The sequence below is a fragment of the Crocuta crocuta genome, unplaced genomic scaffold (genome assembly GCF_008692635.1).
Source record: "Crocuta crocuta isolate KB4526 unplaced genomic scaffold, BGI_CrCroc_1.0 scaffold267, whole genome shotgun sequence".
Classification (NCBI taxonomy): Eukaryota; Metazoa; Chordata; class Mammalia; order Carnivora; family Hyaenidae; genus Crocuta; species Crocuta crocuta.
In genome coordinates, this window is record NW_027531899.1 from 2,112,192 (window position 1) to 2,127,718 (window position 15,527).

Sequence of the window (15,527 nt, forward strand, 5' to 3'; positions counted from 1 at the left end):
GTCGTGGTCACGCCTGCCGCTGGGAACAAGCCAATGGAGACGGGAGAGCGGGAGCCCGCAGCCGGCCCGGGCAGGGGCGGGGGGTGGCTCGCCGCCTCAGAGCTCCTTCTTCTCCCGGCAGAAGATCTCGGCGAACTTGCGCAGCTGCTCGCTGGCGGCCTGGGACTCCTCCTGCAGGCGCTGGTTGTTCTGGCGCAGGCTGGCCACCTCCGACTGCAGCACAGCCTTGTCCTGCTTCTCCTGCGGGGCGGGGCCGGCGTCAGGACAGGGCCCCCTGAGCCAGGCGGCTGGGGGTTCGAGCCCCGGCCACGTGTCCCAACGGCTGCGTAACCGGGGGCAGGCCGCCTGGTCTCGCTGGGCTCTTTCCTCAACTCTTCCAACACAGAGCTCACTGTAGTTACCATCACCCCGTTTTACCCTCATGGCCATCCAAGGACTCGGGGACTGTTAGCCTCAGGCTCTTGGGAGAGGAGACCAAACCTCTCCCAATGGCAAGCGGGGAGCCTGGGATGCGGACGCAGGCTGCCTGTTGTACAGGCTCCCCGGGCCTTTCTGAGACGCCCTTCCAGGATGTGTCACTTCGAAGGCCGCTGACTTGTCCAAGGTCATGCATTATTAAATGGTGGGGTGGGATTTGAACCTGGGCCCCTAGGATTCCTGTGCTTGAGGCTGGCACATTATACTCTGCCACCTTTTTGTTTTTTGCCCGGAAGTATATAAAGCAACAAGTAGAAGTTCTCTGCTCTTATTTCACTCCTCATTCTTCTACACCCTGGAGGTAAGTATAGTGAACAATTTGGAACGTTGCCTTCTAGATAACCCTCTGACCTGCAGATGTTAATTTTTTTAAGTATGATGATGTTCTAGGAAATAGTTCTGTAGCTTGCTCAGTTTTTACTTAAGTTATTGGACTTCTTTTGTATGTTAGTAAATCTATGAATTCCTGCCATTATTTTAATTGGTTGCAGAATATTCCACTGCCTGGGTGTCCTGTCCTTTATGTAACCATTCTCCCATGGAGGGACAGCTGCACTGGCTCCAATTTTTTTATTGCCAACAGAGCAGCAAAGAGCATCCTTGCTCACGGATCTCTGTACCTATGCTTGAAATTCTGCTGGACAAATTCCTACAAGCGGGACTATTAGATCAAGGTAGACAATTAGATTTTTTGATAACTATCGTCCAGCTGCCCTCCAAAGAGGCGGGGGCCAATGTGTTCTTCCTCCGAGACTGTAGGAGGGTTTCCTCCATGTGCTTCCCAGCCTTTGGCACGGTCACTTTCTACTCTTCACTCAGACTACACTCAAAGCTGGGCGGTCTCCCCTAGAATGGAAGGGGTCGGGTGGGGACAGAGGGTGCAGCCTTGCTGCCCACCCCGAGCCCCGAATATCTGGGACGTGGAACAGGGAATGTGCACCGGGAGGGGTGCCTGCCTGGCGGCCTCACCTTCTGGAGGTCAGTGTGCAGCTGCTTCAGCATCACTTCCAGCTGGTACACCTTGCCTGTCAGGTCCAGGGGCGGCTCCTCGCTGGAAAGACAAGGGACAGGGTGAGACCCGAGGCCCACCAGGCCCCGGGAGGGTTCCAGAGGAACGACGGGTACAGGACACCCTGGGGGAAGCCGGAAAGGAGCCAGCCCTCCTCCCTGATGCACTCTACCCAGAGAGCAGATCGGTGGAGGTGGACGGGGCTGCGGCAGCCTGTCAAAGGCCGTGTGTGCGGCCACCCTGAGGCGTGCCTCCCCCCGGGCCTGGACCACGTGTGTGCTTTAGGTGTGAGCACCTCACATGGAACAATACCAGAACCTGCCTCACAGACACCTCCACTGAGCACCTGCCCGACCTGGGCACCGTGGCTGCCACAGGCAACCGAACATGAGGACAGGAATGGGGTACACGGACAAAGATGACGACAGTGACCCCATGACAGAGAGCCTGCCCTGCACTGGACACAGTCTCAGTCTAACAGAGCTCCTCGCCTAGTGTGGTCTGGGAGGTCACCATGTCATTACCTGCCAGGCAGAGGAGGATGCCCTGGCTCAGGTGGGAACGCTGCACCCCAGAACCCAGCCCTGGCCTGCCCGGCCCCTGCAGAGGAGAGCAGGCAGCCCCTTCCTGTGGGACTGGTGGCTCCACAGGGCGCTGCAGAGGTGGGGGAGGGTGAGAAGGGGGAGGAGGACTCAGCCCTCCGGCCTTCTTGCCCCTTTCTTCCCACCAGGGTCCTGGTTCCTGGGTGCCTGCGGCTGCAGGGCAGGCGGGAGAGGGTCAGCTCAGGGGCAGAGGGAACCCAGGAGCTCGCTCAGAGCCCACAGTCCTGCCCTTCTCACAGCCAACCTGTTCCTGCCCTCACTGCACTGGCACATCTCTAAGTGCCGAGTTCCTGTGATTTCAGTCGGGCGGCATCTTTGGTGGAGGTTAAGATTTAAAGCCAGTGAAAAGAGTGGTGTGAAGAAGAGGAAAAAAAAAACCCCACCCAAAACCAGGAGAATCAAAATTTCCCGCGAAAATTGCTAAATTTGCCCATCAAGTACAGTGCACGTCTGAGGTACGCCTGCATGGGGAGTGTGCACACAAGTGTGGAAGGTACCATTTAAACCCACGGACGTGCAAACATGCCATTGCCGTCCCATCTCCCTCCTTTTAATTGTCTTCTCTGCGAAGCTAGTGTGGCCCAATCTGTTGCACTAATGTGCGATGACCCATGTGAGACGTCTGTCTCCATGTCCTCCTCTCCCCGCGGGAAGCCTCATGCGGGTGGGGCCTCGGCCTCCGTCAGCGCTGGGTCCAGAGCTGGCCCAGCGCGGGCCGCCAGGGGAGAGGCAAACGGGAACTGTCAGGTGGCCATCTGCATAATTCCGGGATGTGCAGAGGACACCCAGGGGCAGACAGAGGGGAGATCAAAGGCAGGGAGGAAGGGATGGGGGAGGACGCAGCGGGGGGCACTACTCAGAGGGTTTTCAAAGTTGGAGGTCAGCTGACCATATGGATTACGTCTCCATCCAGAAGGACGGGGCTAACCGGCACTTGGTCACCTCACCCGGGGTGTGGGTTACTCCCAAGTCCGTCAGGGCAGAGGAGCAGATGCCCCTCGGCTAATGGGAGGGGGTGGTGGGGGATGACAAGCGGCGGCTGCCTCCCGGCTGTCCCTCAGCTGCCCGGGGCCCCTTCTGGCCCCTTCACGGGGCAGGCCTGCGGCCCTCAGGGCTCAGGTTGCTGGGCCACCAGGTGTTCCCAGGGAAAACTTACCTCATGGTAGGGGTGGTCCTGGGGGTTGGGGGCCCCCTCTCCAGGCTCAGGTGGCTGTGGACAGGACTGTGTGCAGGTGGGACCTCCGGGCTCAGAGCTGGGTCATTGAGGGAGAAGAGTGAGACAGCTCTTTGCACTGCCAGGCAGAGAGAGGGGAGAGGGGAGAGGGGTCAGTAGGGCTCCCAGCGCCTCCTCCCTCTGCACCCCCGCCCCACTGACTAACCACCTTTTCCTGCACACCTCCCGCCCAAACCTCTGCGGTACTTCCAATCACTTTTTTTTTTTTAATTAAAAAAATTTTTTTTTTAATGTTTATTTTTGAGAGACAGAGAGAGCCCAGGCAGGGCATGAACAGAGAGAGAGGGAGACACAGAATCCAAAGCAGGCTCTAGGCTGTGAGCTGTCAGCACAGAGCCCAATGCGGGGCTCAAACCCATGAACTGTGAGATCATGGCCTGAGCCGAAGCTGGACACTAAACTGACTGAGCCACCAAGGCGCTGCATGCCCCCCCCATCACTCTTGTTAGATCATACATGTAGGATGGGCGCCAACCAAAAAACCAAACCAAATGACACTAACAACAAAATCCCATCCCGATTCTGAGCAAGACGCTGGACCCAGTGACCAGTTCACGCAAAATGCAAGGGACAGGAACAAGTAAAAATGGCAGTGTGACAGAGGAATCACCCACATTCAGCATAAATGACCTGGTTTCATCAACAAACAAATGGTATGAAAAAACGGCCAAAAGAGGATGAGGTTGAAGCTGGGTGGTAAGTACATGGGGATTCATTTACACTGTAGTTTTGAGAAGATCTGTGAAACTTCAAAAGCAGAAAGAGAAGACAGAGAATAAATACCATGTATGCTGAAGAGAGAAAAGAAATCACAGGGCCTTTAAAGCTCAATTCTCAGGTCCAAACCTAGACCCGTTGGGTGATCTGCATTTATTTTTATCTATCTATCTATCTATCTATCTATCTATCTATCTATCTATCTATCTATCTATCTATCTATCTATCTATCTATCTTCGAGGCTTATTTATAAGAAAGAGAGAAAGAGAAAATGCTTGAGTGGGAGAGGGGCAGAGAGAGAGGGAGAAAGAATCCCAAGTAGGCTCCAATCTGTCAGCTCAGGGCCTGATGCAGGGCTCAGTCTCGGGGGGAAATGAAGCGGCCGCTGGGGGAGGGGGCTTTGGCTGCCCCAGCCCCTCCCAGAAGCCCGTAGCTGGGGGTCAGTGTTGGGACAGCTCTGCCTTCCAGACATCTGCTGGCATCTGAGTCTCCAGGGAGAGGCCTGGAGCTTCCTGGCTGCTTCCCACAGAACCAGTGATCCTGGCCCAGGACGCCAGACACCCTGGGGGGGTGAGGGGGTGGCCCCGTGCCTGGCACCTCCCCCTGCATTCCTCCTGGGACATGGCCCCCACACTCCCCTTGCACCCCATCAAATAAAGAGCCCATTGCTCAGGAAACCCAGGGAATGAGGGCCCCCAAAGGCAGCTGTGAGACCCCCTGGGGTCCCCGTGGAGACCTGGAGAGGACAGCTGATAAGGGCCCTCAGATTCTCTTCCTGGATCCTGAAACTGGATTATGCAGGTGCCATAAATGGTGACACTCATTTAAAAAAAATTTTTTTTAAATGTTTTATTTTTGAGAGAGACAGAGTGCAAGCGGGGGAGGGGCAGAGAGAGAGGGAGACACAGAATCCGAAGCAGGTTCCAGGCTCTGAGCTGTCAGCAGAGAGCCCAACGTGGGGCTCGAACTCATGAACCACGAGATCACGACCGGAACTGAAGTCGGATGCTGAACCGACTGAGCCCCATCGGCGCCCCCCAGTGGCACTCACTTGTGTAAGTGCAGGGAGGCTGTGAAAATTCATTACTGCTCACAGCCACTTTGCAGTAGGAACATCATCTGACTTTACAGATGAGCAAACTGAGGCAGCAGAGGCTGACCGCTCATCACAGTGCTCACTAGTGGCAAAGCTGGGTTCAAACCCAGGCAGTGGGCTCTGCTTTCCTTTTTAACTGCGCCTGACCTCTCCTCCCTCAGGAGGCCACCGTGCCTTCACCTTTCACATCCCATGTTGGGCCCCATCTCTGCCCCTCCCTCCCAAAGTCCTGGACCCAAGTAACGTTCAGCCCAAAACTATCAGTGACTTGTGATGGGGGGGGGAAACGCCAGCATCTAGTTTGTGGAATCAGTAAGTGAACCGATGATAACCCCTGATAGGGGATATCAGGGAGGACCTCCTGGAGGAAGGACAGCAAAGCTATAGTCGAAAAGATGAAAAAATAAGCCAGAAGAACATGTCTGTGTCTGTTAGGGATCATTGTAAGTCCCATTTTACAGTTGAGTAACTGACTCTTAGAAAAAGAAAGCTGTTCCCTCAAGGTTACATGGGAAGGAAATGGCAGAGGTTATTAGCTGTCTCTTGTTACCTGTTTTCCCTTTTTCCAGAATAACAAGTCCCAAATTTTAGTTGGGCACATGGCCTCATTTCCCAGCCTGCCCAGAGGCTACTAGGTGGGGCTGTGTGTGACACTCTGGCCACTGGGAAGTAAGTGCAGGGCGAGCATCAGGCTTGGAGACATCCTTAAATGGAGGAGGTGTGTCTTCTCCCCTGCTGGGCGGAACTGGACACGATGTCCAGAGCTCTGGCAGCCACCTTGGACCGTGAGGGTGAGGCTATCTGGAAATGGCAGAGGGTTCGAGCCTGCACCCTAATGAATTTCTGGATGTGTCTCACCAGGCCCACGCCACCTGCCTCAGGACTTTGTACCTGCATAAAATCTTGCCTGTTTAAGTCATTGTTAATTTGGGTTTTCTGTCAGTTGCAGCCAAAGCAAATCTAAATACAATTTGGGTTATTACAAGTCTGCCTGGTGATATCACATAAGGCACTATCTGTTGAGGGCTTGTTCTGTGCCTGACGTGTTTTACACACAGTTTCCTGTAATCCTCACTATAGCCCCAGGCAGTGGGCACAAGTCACATTCTTGCTTTGTATTTGAGGTAATGAGACCAGAGAGACAAAGACACTTGCTCAGGATGGCACAGTGAGTAAGTGACAGGGCAGGATGTGAACCCCGTTCCCCCTAATTCTGGATCCTGAGCGTGTCCCACTTCAAACCCCCAGGGCCCTCCACTGACCCTTCTAGAACAGAGCAGGGGGTTGGTAGGGATCGGGACAGGTTGGGTGGAAGGTGCCTACCTTCGTATGCCTTAGCTGCATTTACCAGGCTGGACCACTCCAGGCCAGCGGCCGTGTCAGGCAGTGGCATCATGCCGGGGTCAAGGCGTCGCAGTGGCCGGTCCCGCCCGTCGGCCAGTGAGAGCTCCGAGGCTGAGATGGTGGCTGGGTAGGAAGAGCGGAGACGAGAGATGGGAGATAGGGGTGAATGACAACGTGAAGGAAGCAAACTTTCTGTAGTATGTAACATTATGGAACTGTTACAGCACATATGATTTGTATAATTATTAGAAGATGATGGACGCCAGCAGGTAAGGGGGTGAGAATATCAAGTGTTTACGAGGGTGGGGACACAGTGAGCGGGACAGAGGAGTGGGAGGTGAAGTCAGAGGTGATGGGGCTGGGCTGTGTGGGGCCTCGTGGGTCAGGGGGACTTTGTCTTCTGCTCTGAGTGGGATGCAGCCACAGGCGGGCTCTGAGCGAGGAGGGATGGGACTTGACAGAGGTGTTCACAGGCCCTCTCTGGCTGTGTGTGGAGGACGGAGCGCGCTGGGGCGGGGAGCAGGGAGACCGTGAGGAGGCCGTCATGGTCCAGGGGGGAGAGGCCAGTGGACAGGATGGGTGAGGCTGTGGGGCGGGGGGTACTCAGCTGTGGGGGTAGTTCCTGGATCTATTTTGTACATGCAGACGACTTTCCTGAAGAGGGGAGGTGAGTGAGAGCCAGAGAAGGGTGCAGGGGGGGCTTCAGGATTCGGAAGCTGGCCCTGAGATGGGAAGGCAGGGGACGTGCCTGAAGCATGTTTCTGGAGGACCCGTGGAGGACACGGCACCAGGTCGTCACTGTGGACAGTGTGTGGTCGTGGCAGGGTCACCATGGGGAGAGCTGCTAGATCCTTGTGTTGACGGGCCGGACAGACAAAAGAGGTCCCTGGGAGTGACAGCACCCACAGCTGCATTTGCTGCAGCCATCGGCCGTGTCCCACGTGCCGGCTGTCGGCTCTGGGCCTCAGGCTGCTAAGGCCTCACAGCTGCCACAGGGGAGGGGACAGGGGACTGCAGTGGGGCACCGAGAGGTCAGGAGGGGACCCAGGCAGGGTGTGCCATGGGGATCATCTCCCAGCCTCACCTCCAACTGGCCAGGAGGGAGGTGCTGTTATGACCCCACGCTGTACTCAGAGCAAGACGCTGCGCCCACATTCACATTGTCTGGTAGCGGCAAGTGCCTCTGGACCGCGTGGCCAGACACGGACCCAGCTCTAAGCCCAACCTCATGAGGCTTTGGGGTTTATAAGGTCCTTGTTAATACTCTGTTCTAAACCTGCTCTTTGGTCCAGAGGTACAAGCCTGACTTCTGATGGATTAAAATGCTTGCTCCAGGGGCGTCTGGGTGGCTCAGTCGGTTAAGCAGCCAACTTCAGCTCAGGTCATGAACTCACAGTTCGTGGGTTCAAGCTCCGTGTTGGGCTCTGTGCTGACAGCTCAGAGCCTGGAGCCTGCTTCAAATTGTGTCTCCCTCTCTCTCTCTGACCCTCCCCCACTCACACTGTGTCTCCCTCTCAAAACTAAATAAACATTAAGAAAAAAAATTAAAAAAAAAAATGCTTGCTCCAGATGGTTGAATGCTAACAAAATAATGGATAGCTAGGGGCACCTGGGGGGCTCAGTCAGTTAAGTGTCTGACTTCAGCTCAGATCATGATCTCATGGTTGGTGAGTTTGAGCCCCACATTGGGTTCTATGCTGACAGCTCAGAGGCCGGAGCCTCCTTCAGATTCTATGTCTCCCCTTCTCTTTGTCCCTCCCCTGCTCATGCTCTATCTCTCAATAATAAAAAAATAAAAAATAAAAAAATAGCTAGTGCTTTTCCTGCATATCAGGAATTGTGCTGAGCATTTTCAACACATTAATCTGAGTCTCAGTTTAATGCCGTGAGGGGTAGATTCGTCTAGAGCTGAGATCGGGACTGAGTGACAGCAGACTTTGGGGAGGCTCCATCCCAATGATACAGGACACAGCCCTCGGCCAAAACCCCTGGGGACACATCTCCGAAGTCAGGACCTGTTTGAATCGGAGAAAGCTGTGCAGGTGCTATTACATACACACCCAGAAGGGCTGGGCAGCACCCCATATCCAACACACCAGCGTCCTGCAGTCAAGTTCACCGTCACTCGCACCAAATGGGGTAGAGAAGGACAACAAATAAATAGCCTTATGTCCGTCTGGGTTGGGTGTGGCTGCTCAGTGAGCTTGGCTCAAATTTCTGCCTCGCCTCTCGGTTTTAGAGTGTTTGGGGTTGTGAGTAAGGGATTGCGGGGTGGACCCGCCCAGGATGGTGCATGGGTTCTGACGGGGGCCGTGGGCGCGGTGCCCCCTTCGTGGCTGGATGAATAAAAGGATGGTGAGTCACACCCCTACACACCCTCCCTCCAAAAGCTGGCAGACTAGGGGGCAATCAGGTAAGAAAACAAACATTCATGAGGCCACCTGCCTGGTGCTGGATGGGAGCTGGGGAGCATCTGCTGTGAGGCCTCATCCTCAGGGCCCTCCAGACTTATAGGTGACCCCCGGATACTTGGCCGACAGTCCCCTGCTCTGTGGGGGACACCCAGTGCCCCACCCTCAGTACCCAGCAACATGGACGATCTCCAGTGCTGGCTGTCCCCCCTGCCCCCCCGCCAGCCCCAGGGGGCCCGTGCTCACATTTCTTCTCTGGGAAGCCATTGCCGGTCGCAGGGCCACCGCCGGGGCCGCCGCCGGGTGGGTGGGGGTGCTGGTGCTGGCGGCGGGCGGGCAGCGTGCTGGAGGGGAAGGCGCAGGTGCTGCTGAAGAGCACGTCACTGGGCAGGCCTGGCTCCAGGCTGGCGGGATTGGCGAAGCCGGGTTCCCGCCGCCCGCTGCACAGACTCTCATCTGACAATGTCCGCTGCAGGCTCTTCTGCGGGGACTGCTGTCGAGACAGGGTTGGTCACGGGCCGCAACCACAGCCTGGCTCGCGGTCACTGTCCTCAGAGGCCATCTTCCCGTCCTGGACGGCTGTGCTTCTGACCCACCCAGCATCTGTTTCTGCCCCTTCCTGCTCAAAGCACCCCAGGCTTCCCCTGGGGATAGCTCCTCCCCAGGGTTCCGGTCCTCCGGAGGCCAATGCCTCCCTCCCGCTCCAGTAAGGTTAGGGAAGGCAGTGTCAGGCATCGGTGGGGACCACTGGGGACACAGGAGAGCGCAGCCAACCAGCAGCAGGCGGGCACGAGAGTGGAGGGAAGCTGACAGTGTCTAAGGGAGCCTGACACTCCCCCCGCCTTTGGGTAACAAGAGCCTGAATTTCCCTGCGAACCCTGCCTCCACTCTTGGCCCGTAGAGTTTGGCAGGGGAGCGGAGGCTGCTTCCAGCTCATGAGAGAGACACGAGAGCCAGTTAAGAGCACCCCTTCCCAGTCATACAGGCCACCCGAGTGTGGAAGAAACGTCCCACGTGCCCGCCGAGGCTGGCTTATGTTGCCACTCGGTCCCTGACCAATGTGATGGCCCGACCCCTGACTACGAGGCCACACACGCCCACACGGGGCTGGCAGCGCCGCAGGTGGAGGCTACGGGCAGCGGGGGAGCCGGAGCGACTGTGGGGGGGCCCTGTCCTCCTCCCTCGCCTCCCATGACCGCCTGGCCTGTGGGACCGCGCGCGCCTGTGTGGGGCGGCCCCCACGTACTCCCGCGTCCCTCTCCTGTTCCGGCGCCAGGTTGTCCATGATGATGAGTTTCTTCAGGTCGTCCTCGATGGTGGATTTGTAGTTCTTCCGTGGGGAGCGGAGGTCTCGGAGGGACGCCCTCAACCGCGGCTGCCCGAAGACATTTTTCGTGTTGGTGTCCACCTGCCTAGAATGACAGGAACGGGGTCAGAGGGGTCTTCGGGGAGCTGCTCTCAAAGCAGTCCTGACCTAAGGCCGGCTGCCACTGCCACCGGGTAAGGGGTCACAGCCTTCTCCATGTCCCCTGGTGATGGTGAGCTGGGGGAGGGGGCAGCATTCACTCTCTCCATTCACTGTCCCGTAAGGGTTTCTATCTCCTGGGAACCTGCTCTGGGCCACGCCTTGTTCCGTGCTCGTTCACACAGCAGCGAACATGGCGCTGACCCCAGTCTGGGAGACCGACAATGAATAAATGGACAGAAGTCTGGGGGGAAGCAGGAGCACTCCAGGAGGAGGGAACAGCAGGTGCTGGGCTACGAGAGGCTCAAGCCTGGTAAGTGAGGAGTGGAGGGGCGCACAGTGGAGCGGTCTGAGTGAGGGGACAGGGAGGGAGGGGATGGACGGTGTGAGGGGAGGTCTGGGAGGGGACGGGACGGATCCTGCAGGAACGAGCCACAGAGGAGCCCTGGGACTGCATCTGAGGAGCCTCTGAGATTCTGAGCTTGTGAGTGTGAGGTCCTGATTCGTGATTTTTTAGAAGGATCATGCTGGTGGCTGGATGGAAAAGTGACCCTTATGGAAATGGGGCCGAGAATGGGAGGAGGGAGACAGTGAGAAAGTTCCTGCAGTTGTTAGGCTGAGAGATGAGGGTGGCCCAGACCAGGACTTCCAACTGCAGAAGACAGATGGAGTCTCAGGGGGTCTCCCAGAGGGACAACCTCCTGGGAGTCAGGTCCCCATGGGTAAGTGCTGGGCCACGGAGAGCAGACTTCTGGCCAGGGGCCCCAGAGTCCGTCATCAGATGTCTCTAACTTTGGTTTCCTCATCTGTCATGTGGGCTAAGAGAGTCCATGAATCATGGGGTGGCTGGGAGGATCCAGAGACGAGGCACCTGAACCCTGCGCAGGGCCCTTGGGCCCCTGATAGCCACCATCCCCACTCTTCTACTGGGCTTCCCTCCCGTTCCAGAAGTCACTCAAATCACCCATCTTCTTCAGCACCCAAAGCTGACCCCATATTGCCTTCCAGAACACTGCCGTCTAAAGGCCACTGAGGCACAGCCTAGGGCTAAAAGCAGGAGCCCCAGAGGTGGACAGGCCTGGGTCTGAGTCGTGCCTGTTGAGACCACAGGTACCACCCTCTGACCCTCTGGAGAGTGAGCTGAACTCCCAGCATTGTAGGGATTGCTGGAAAGTGGCGGCTGGCACCCAACACAGCCAATGCTTGGGAAGAATTTCCAACTGCTTACTGGAGGCTGGCCCGAGCTGCGCACACTCCTGGGCTGCTCCCCTGCCCCCTCTGCTGGCCCCACAGGCCGTCATCCTCTGGCTCCCCTCGGGTTCCCCTGGGGCTCCATGGCCTCCACTCCTGGCACATCCCCCCAAGGCTTCCGCTGGCTCTCAGATTCTGGCCCAGCCTTTGGGCTTCAGTCTTACGTTCCTGGTGAAAACTGGGTCCCTGACCTGAGGTGTCACCAGGAGGGAAACAATGACAGCTGACAGCCCCGCAGTGGGTACCAGGCCCTGTTCACCACCCTGAGGGCTCCATGCACACCAACTTGCTGAATCTGCACAGCAGCCTCCCCGAGAGCCACTAGTACTGTTATTCCCATTTTACAGATGGGAGACTGAGGTGCAAAGAGACTAAAGTAACTATATAACAGGTGTCCAAAGTCCCACAGCTTGTGCAAGTAGAGGAGTCAGAATTCTAGCCAAGGCCATGGGTGTTACCACTGTACTTGACTGCTGTATTTGTATCATAGACATGGCCTATAAAGGATGCACAGTATGTGGAACACAATCGTGTTGTGCAGAAGAAAAGTTGTGGAAGAAATTATGAACAGTGGTAAATTACCTCTGGGAAGGAGGAGTCTTTTTAGGAGGTGGGAAGATGGGATTTTCACTCTTTATCTGATATCCTTCTGAACTGTCTCAATTTCTTTTACCATAATCGCTATCGCAATCATAATCATTTTAACAACTAGTTTTAAAAAAGGTGACACCTGAACTTTATCATTCTGCAACTCGAGAAAGAAAAAGTCTTTGAACCCAGGAAGAAATAAGATGTCTAGGGCTCCTGAGGGTTTTGAAGTCTGTATTTTCTTTCTCATTTTCTCAGCTGCCACCTCGGGATTTTAACAAAAGAAGGAAGAGAGGGTGGCAAGCTTTTTTCCTTCTCAGGTCACAGTCCTCCCCAAATTAGAATTCCTGGTCTAGGCTAATGCTGGCTCCATTACAGCGTTCTCCAAGCAAATGAAAAGCTTTCGATCCAAAAGAGAGACAGAGAAAGAGCATATACCCTCAGTGAGCTCCTCCCATGGGAGCTGGAAGTGGGCTTACCCCTCCCCCTGCTAAAGGGGTTTCGCTATTTTCCAGAATCCCCTGCAAGGAGGAGGGCGGAGTGCGGGACTCCGTGCAGGGCCCATCTCTCCTGGAGGGAGAGCAGGCCAGGACCTCAGCTTGTCTATGGCAAGAAACGGGGCACCATTACAAGGCCGTCCTCTGGGAGGGCTGCAAACCCCCCACAGAACACTTTCAAACGTGTGTGCTCTCGGCCCTGGGGGTTGTACTTCTGGGAGGGTGGCCTTCAGGAAGGCCTGTGTGAGCCTACCTACATGTGCCGAGGGGACACGGACGCGTCACGGGGTCCTATCTGTGAGGCAAACACAGAATTGGCCAGCAGGGGAAGGGTGAAGCCTCCCAAGGAAGGATGATGGTCCCGCAGAGTAAGAGAGCCGGACCTGATCCACATGACACCGAAAGAGGTTCTCCCAGATACATCGCAGAAGTAAAGAAGTGGTATGTATACCATGAAATCATTTTTAGCAATAACTACGCTTACATACAGCTTAGTTTGATATATTAAAATTTACCAAACTCTCAGCTCCAAAAGACGGGTACCGTTGGGGATTCACTTTCTAAGAACGTGTCTCACCACACCTATGAGATCCTTGATGATACTCCCTGCTCTGCCTCTGCCCTCATCTCCTCCCATACAGGCCTCCCAATGCTCCTTAAACATGCCAGCCACGTTCCTGCCCCAGGGCCTTTGCACTGGCTGCCATGTCTGCCTGGAGTGCCCTCACCGACATTCCCCATGAATGGCAGCTTCTCATCCATCCAGCTTATCTCAGATGTTGCCTCCTCAGAGAGGCCTCCCCTGACCACTCAACCCTCCGGTGCTCCCTCCCAGGTCGGGTGTACTTGATCACACAATCCTGAGTGCTGCTACACTTATTCACCTCCTGGCAGTTTGTCGTGGGTACCTGTGTGCTTGTGGTCCCACTCCTGCCTCATCTGCTACTGTCTGCATCCTGTTCTGTGTGGGGAATGAGGCCCGCCATGTTGCAAGCACCCAAGTAGCTGTCCGGTGTGAACCACATGGAGCCAACCTCCCTTCCTTCCAACCAACCAACCCCCCTGCCTACCTACCTTCTCCTTTCCAACCTTCTTCTCTTCCTTTTTTTTTGGTTCACTTATTTTTGAGAGAAAGAGACAGAGTGTGAGCAGGGGAGGGGTAGAAAGAGGAGGAGACACAGAATCCGAAGCAGGCTCCGGGCTCTGAGCTGTCAGCACAGAGCCCGATGCGAGGCTCAAACTCATGAACTGCAAGATCGTGACCTGAACCAAAGTTGGACGCTTACCCGACTGAGCCACCCAGGTACGCTTTCTCTTTCTTTTCTTAAAAAAATGTTATTTAAGTAATCTCTGCACCCAATGGTGGGGCCTGAACTCACAACCCCAAGATCAAGAGTCACATACTCTTCCGACTGAGGCAGCCATGCGCCCCTCTTCCAAAAGCTTAAATGACTTCTATGAAAGAGGAGAAAGTACAGTACAGAGGTATCTTAAAAAGTTAAGCCAAAAGAACACAAGTATTCCTTCCGTGCTCTATTTCATTTGTGTTTATTTGCAAAAATCGCCTTCCCAGCTCCCAGGACTGGGACTCACGGGGGCGTCCCTGACTCTGCGGTGGAAGGCTGGCTCGCCAGAAGACGTCCTGCTACGACCACCTCCCCCCACGCTCAGCTCAGCAACACACCTCATGCGCTGCAGCTCCCGCGCCCTGACACTGTCCATGCACGGCCGGGACGCGTCTGAAGGGGAGAAGGACGATGGAATTCCCTTTGGAGAGTCAAACCTATCATTTGTGCTCTTAATTCTCTTTGTCCTGGAAGAATTTTTCAATGCGCCTCCTACACGGCAAATTCTAACCAATAATTTAAAGTGACATCAGTTCCAGGTTAACAAAACCAACACAACTGCGCTCGCACATTCTGATCTTCTTCCTGTTCCTCAAGATCTCTGGTCTCCATAATTGTCAAAACCTCATGACCCCTGAGGGCAAAACAGACCCGCTCTCTGATTATTCAAAAAAAATGAGATCACCTGTTCGGTGCTAATATGGAACCATCACCGAGGTATGAAAAGAGCAAGAGAAAAAGGCAGAAGCGTAGACACAGGGAGTCACACTGATGAATGGAGAGGAGGGTGGGGGAAGAAGCACACAATCACGGGGGCTTCGTCACGTTTGGGACATTCCAGGAAGGGTGCAGCAGAAACGGAGCCCCGGACGCCTGTGGGGAGGGGCGCTGGACGGCTGGGCGCCAGGGAAGGGAGAGAGGCTTCGTTTGTACCGCCAACCCTTTCGTACCAGTTTGGTTTGCATCCCGCGCACGTTTTACCTTTCAAAGCGCAAATGAAAAAACACCCGGAAGGATGTGCCTTCTCTCGAGGTCTGACCGACAGCACGGAACATAACCTCTAATTTGCCCGTGTTGTCTGAGCTTGGACTTTGCTGTGCTGTGGAGTTAAAGCACTTACAGTGGGGAAGAAAGACAACTTACAAAGAAGGCTCTGCAGTAAGGAGCCAAACAGCGACGCCCTTTCCCTGGGACACAAGGGCCAGAGGTGGAAGGAGCCCACCGGCTCCGACTTGGCTGGGCCTGCTCCCAGCTGACTCCGGGCTCTGGCCTCCAACTGGGGCGGCTCCCTCGGGGCCAAGTTAATTAAGCTAATTAGCACGCTGTCAGCCTATCTGAGCTGGGGGCTGTGCCAGCGCAGCTGGTGAGGACACAGGGCAGGTCTGCACCTCAGGCGGAGGGCAGATAGTCCTGGAAGGATGGCTGGGAGAGGTCTGTAGGAGCAGGGGCACCCTGCTATGGGGGGAGGGGGCGGCCCGTCCTGCTATGG

The 15,527-nt window shown here is 55.6% G+C and overlaps 1 protein-coding gene across 1 annotated transcript in view; it reads right to left on the reverse strand.

Moving 5' to 3' along the window:
* Window positions 1–6: 6 nt before the first annotated feature.
* Window positions 7–15,527, reverse strand: part of SIPA1L3 (signal induced proliferation associated 1 like 3) — a 249,360-nt gene continuing 233,839 nt past the window's right edge. Inside the window, exons 19-24 of the mRNA XM_077773636.1 lie at window positions 10,138–10,303; window positions 9,138–9,384; window positions 6,460–6,603; window positions 3,245–3,380; window positions 1,447–1,528; window positions 7–240 (exon numbers count right to left, since the gene is read on the reverse strand). Coding sequence (XP_077629762.1) covers window positions 97–240; window positions 1,447–1,528; window positions 3,245–3,380; window positions 6,460–6,603; window positions 9,138–9,384; window positions 10,138–10,303 — 919 coding nt within the window. The 3' untranslated portion in view covers window positions 7–96. The remainder of the gene's footprint in view (window positions 241–1,446; window positions 1,529–3,244; window positions 3,381–6,459; window positions 6,604–9,137; window positions 9,385–10,137; window positions 10,304–15,527) is intronic.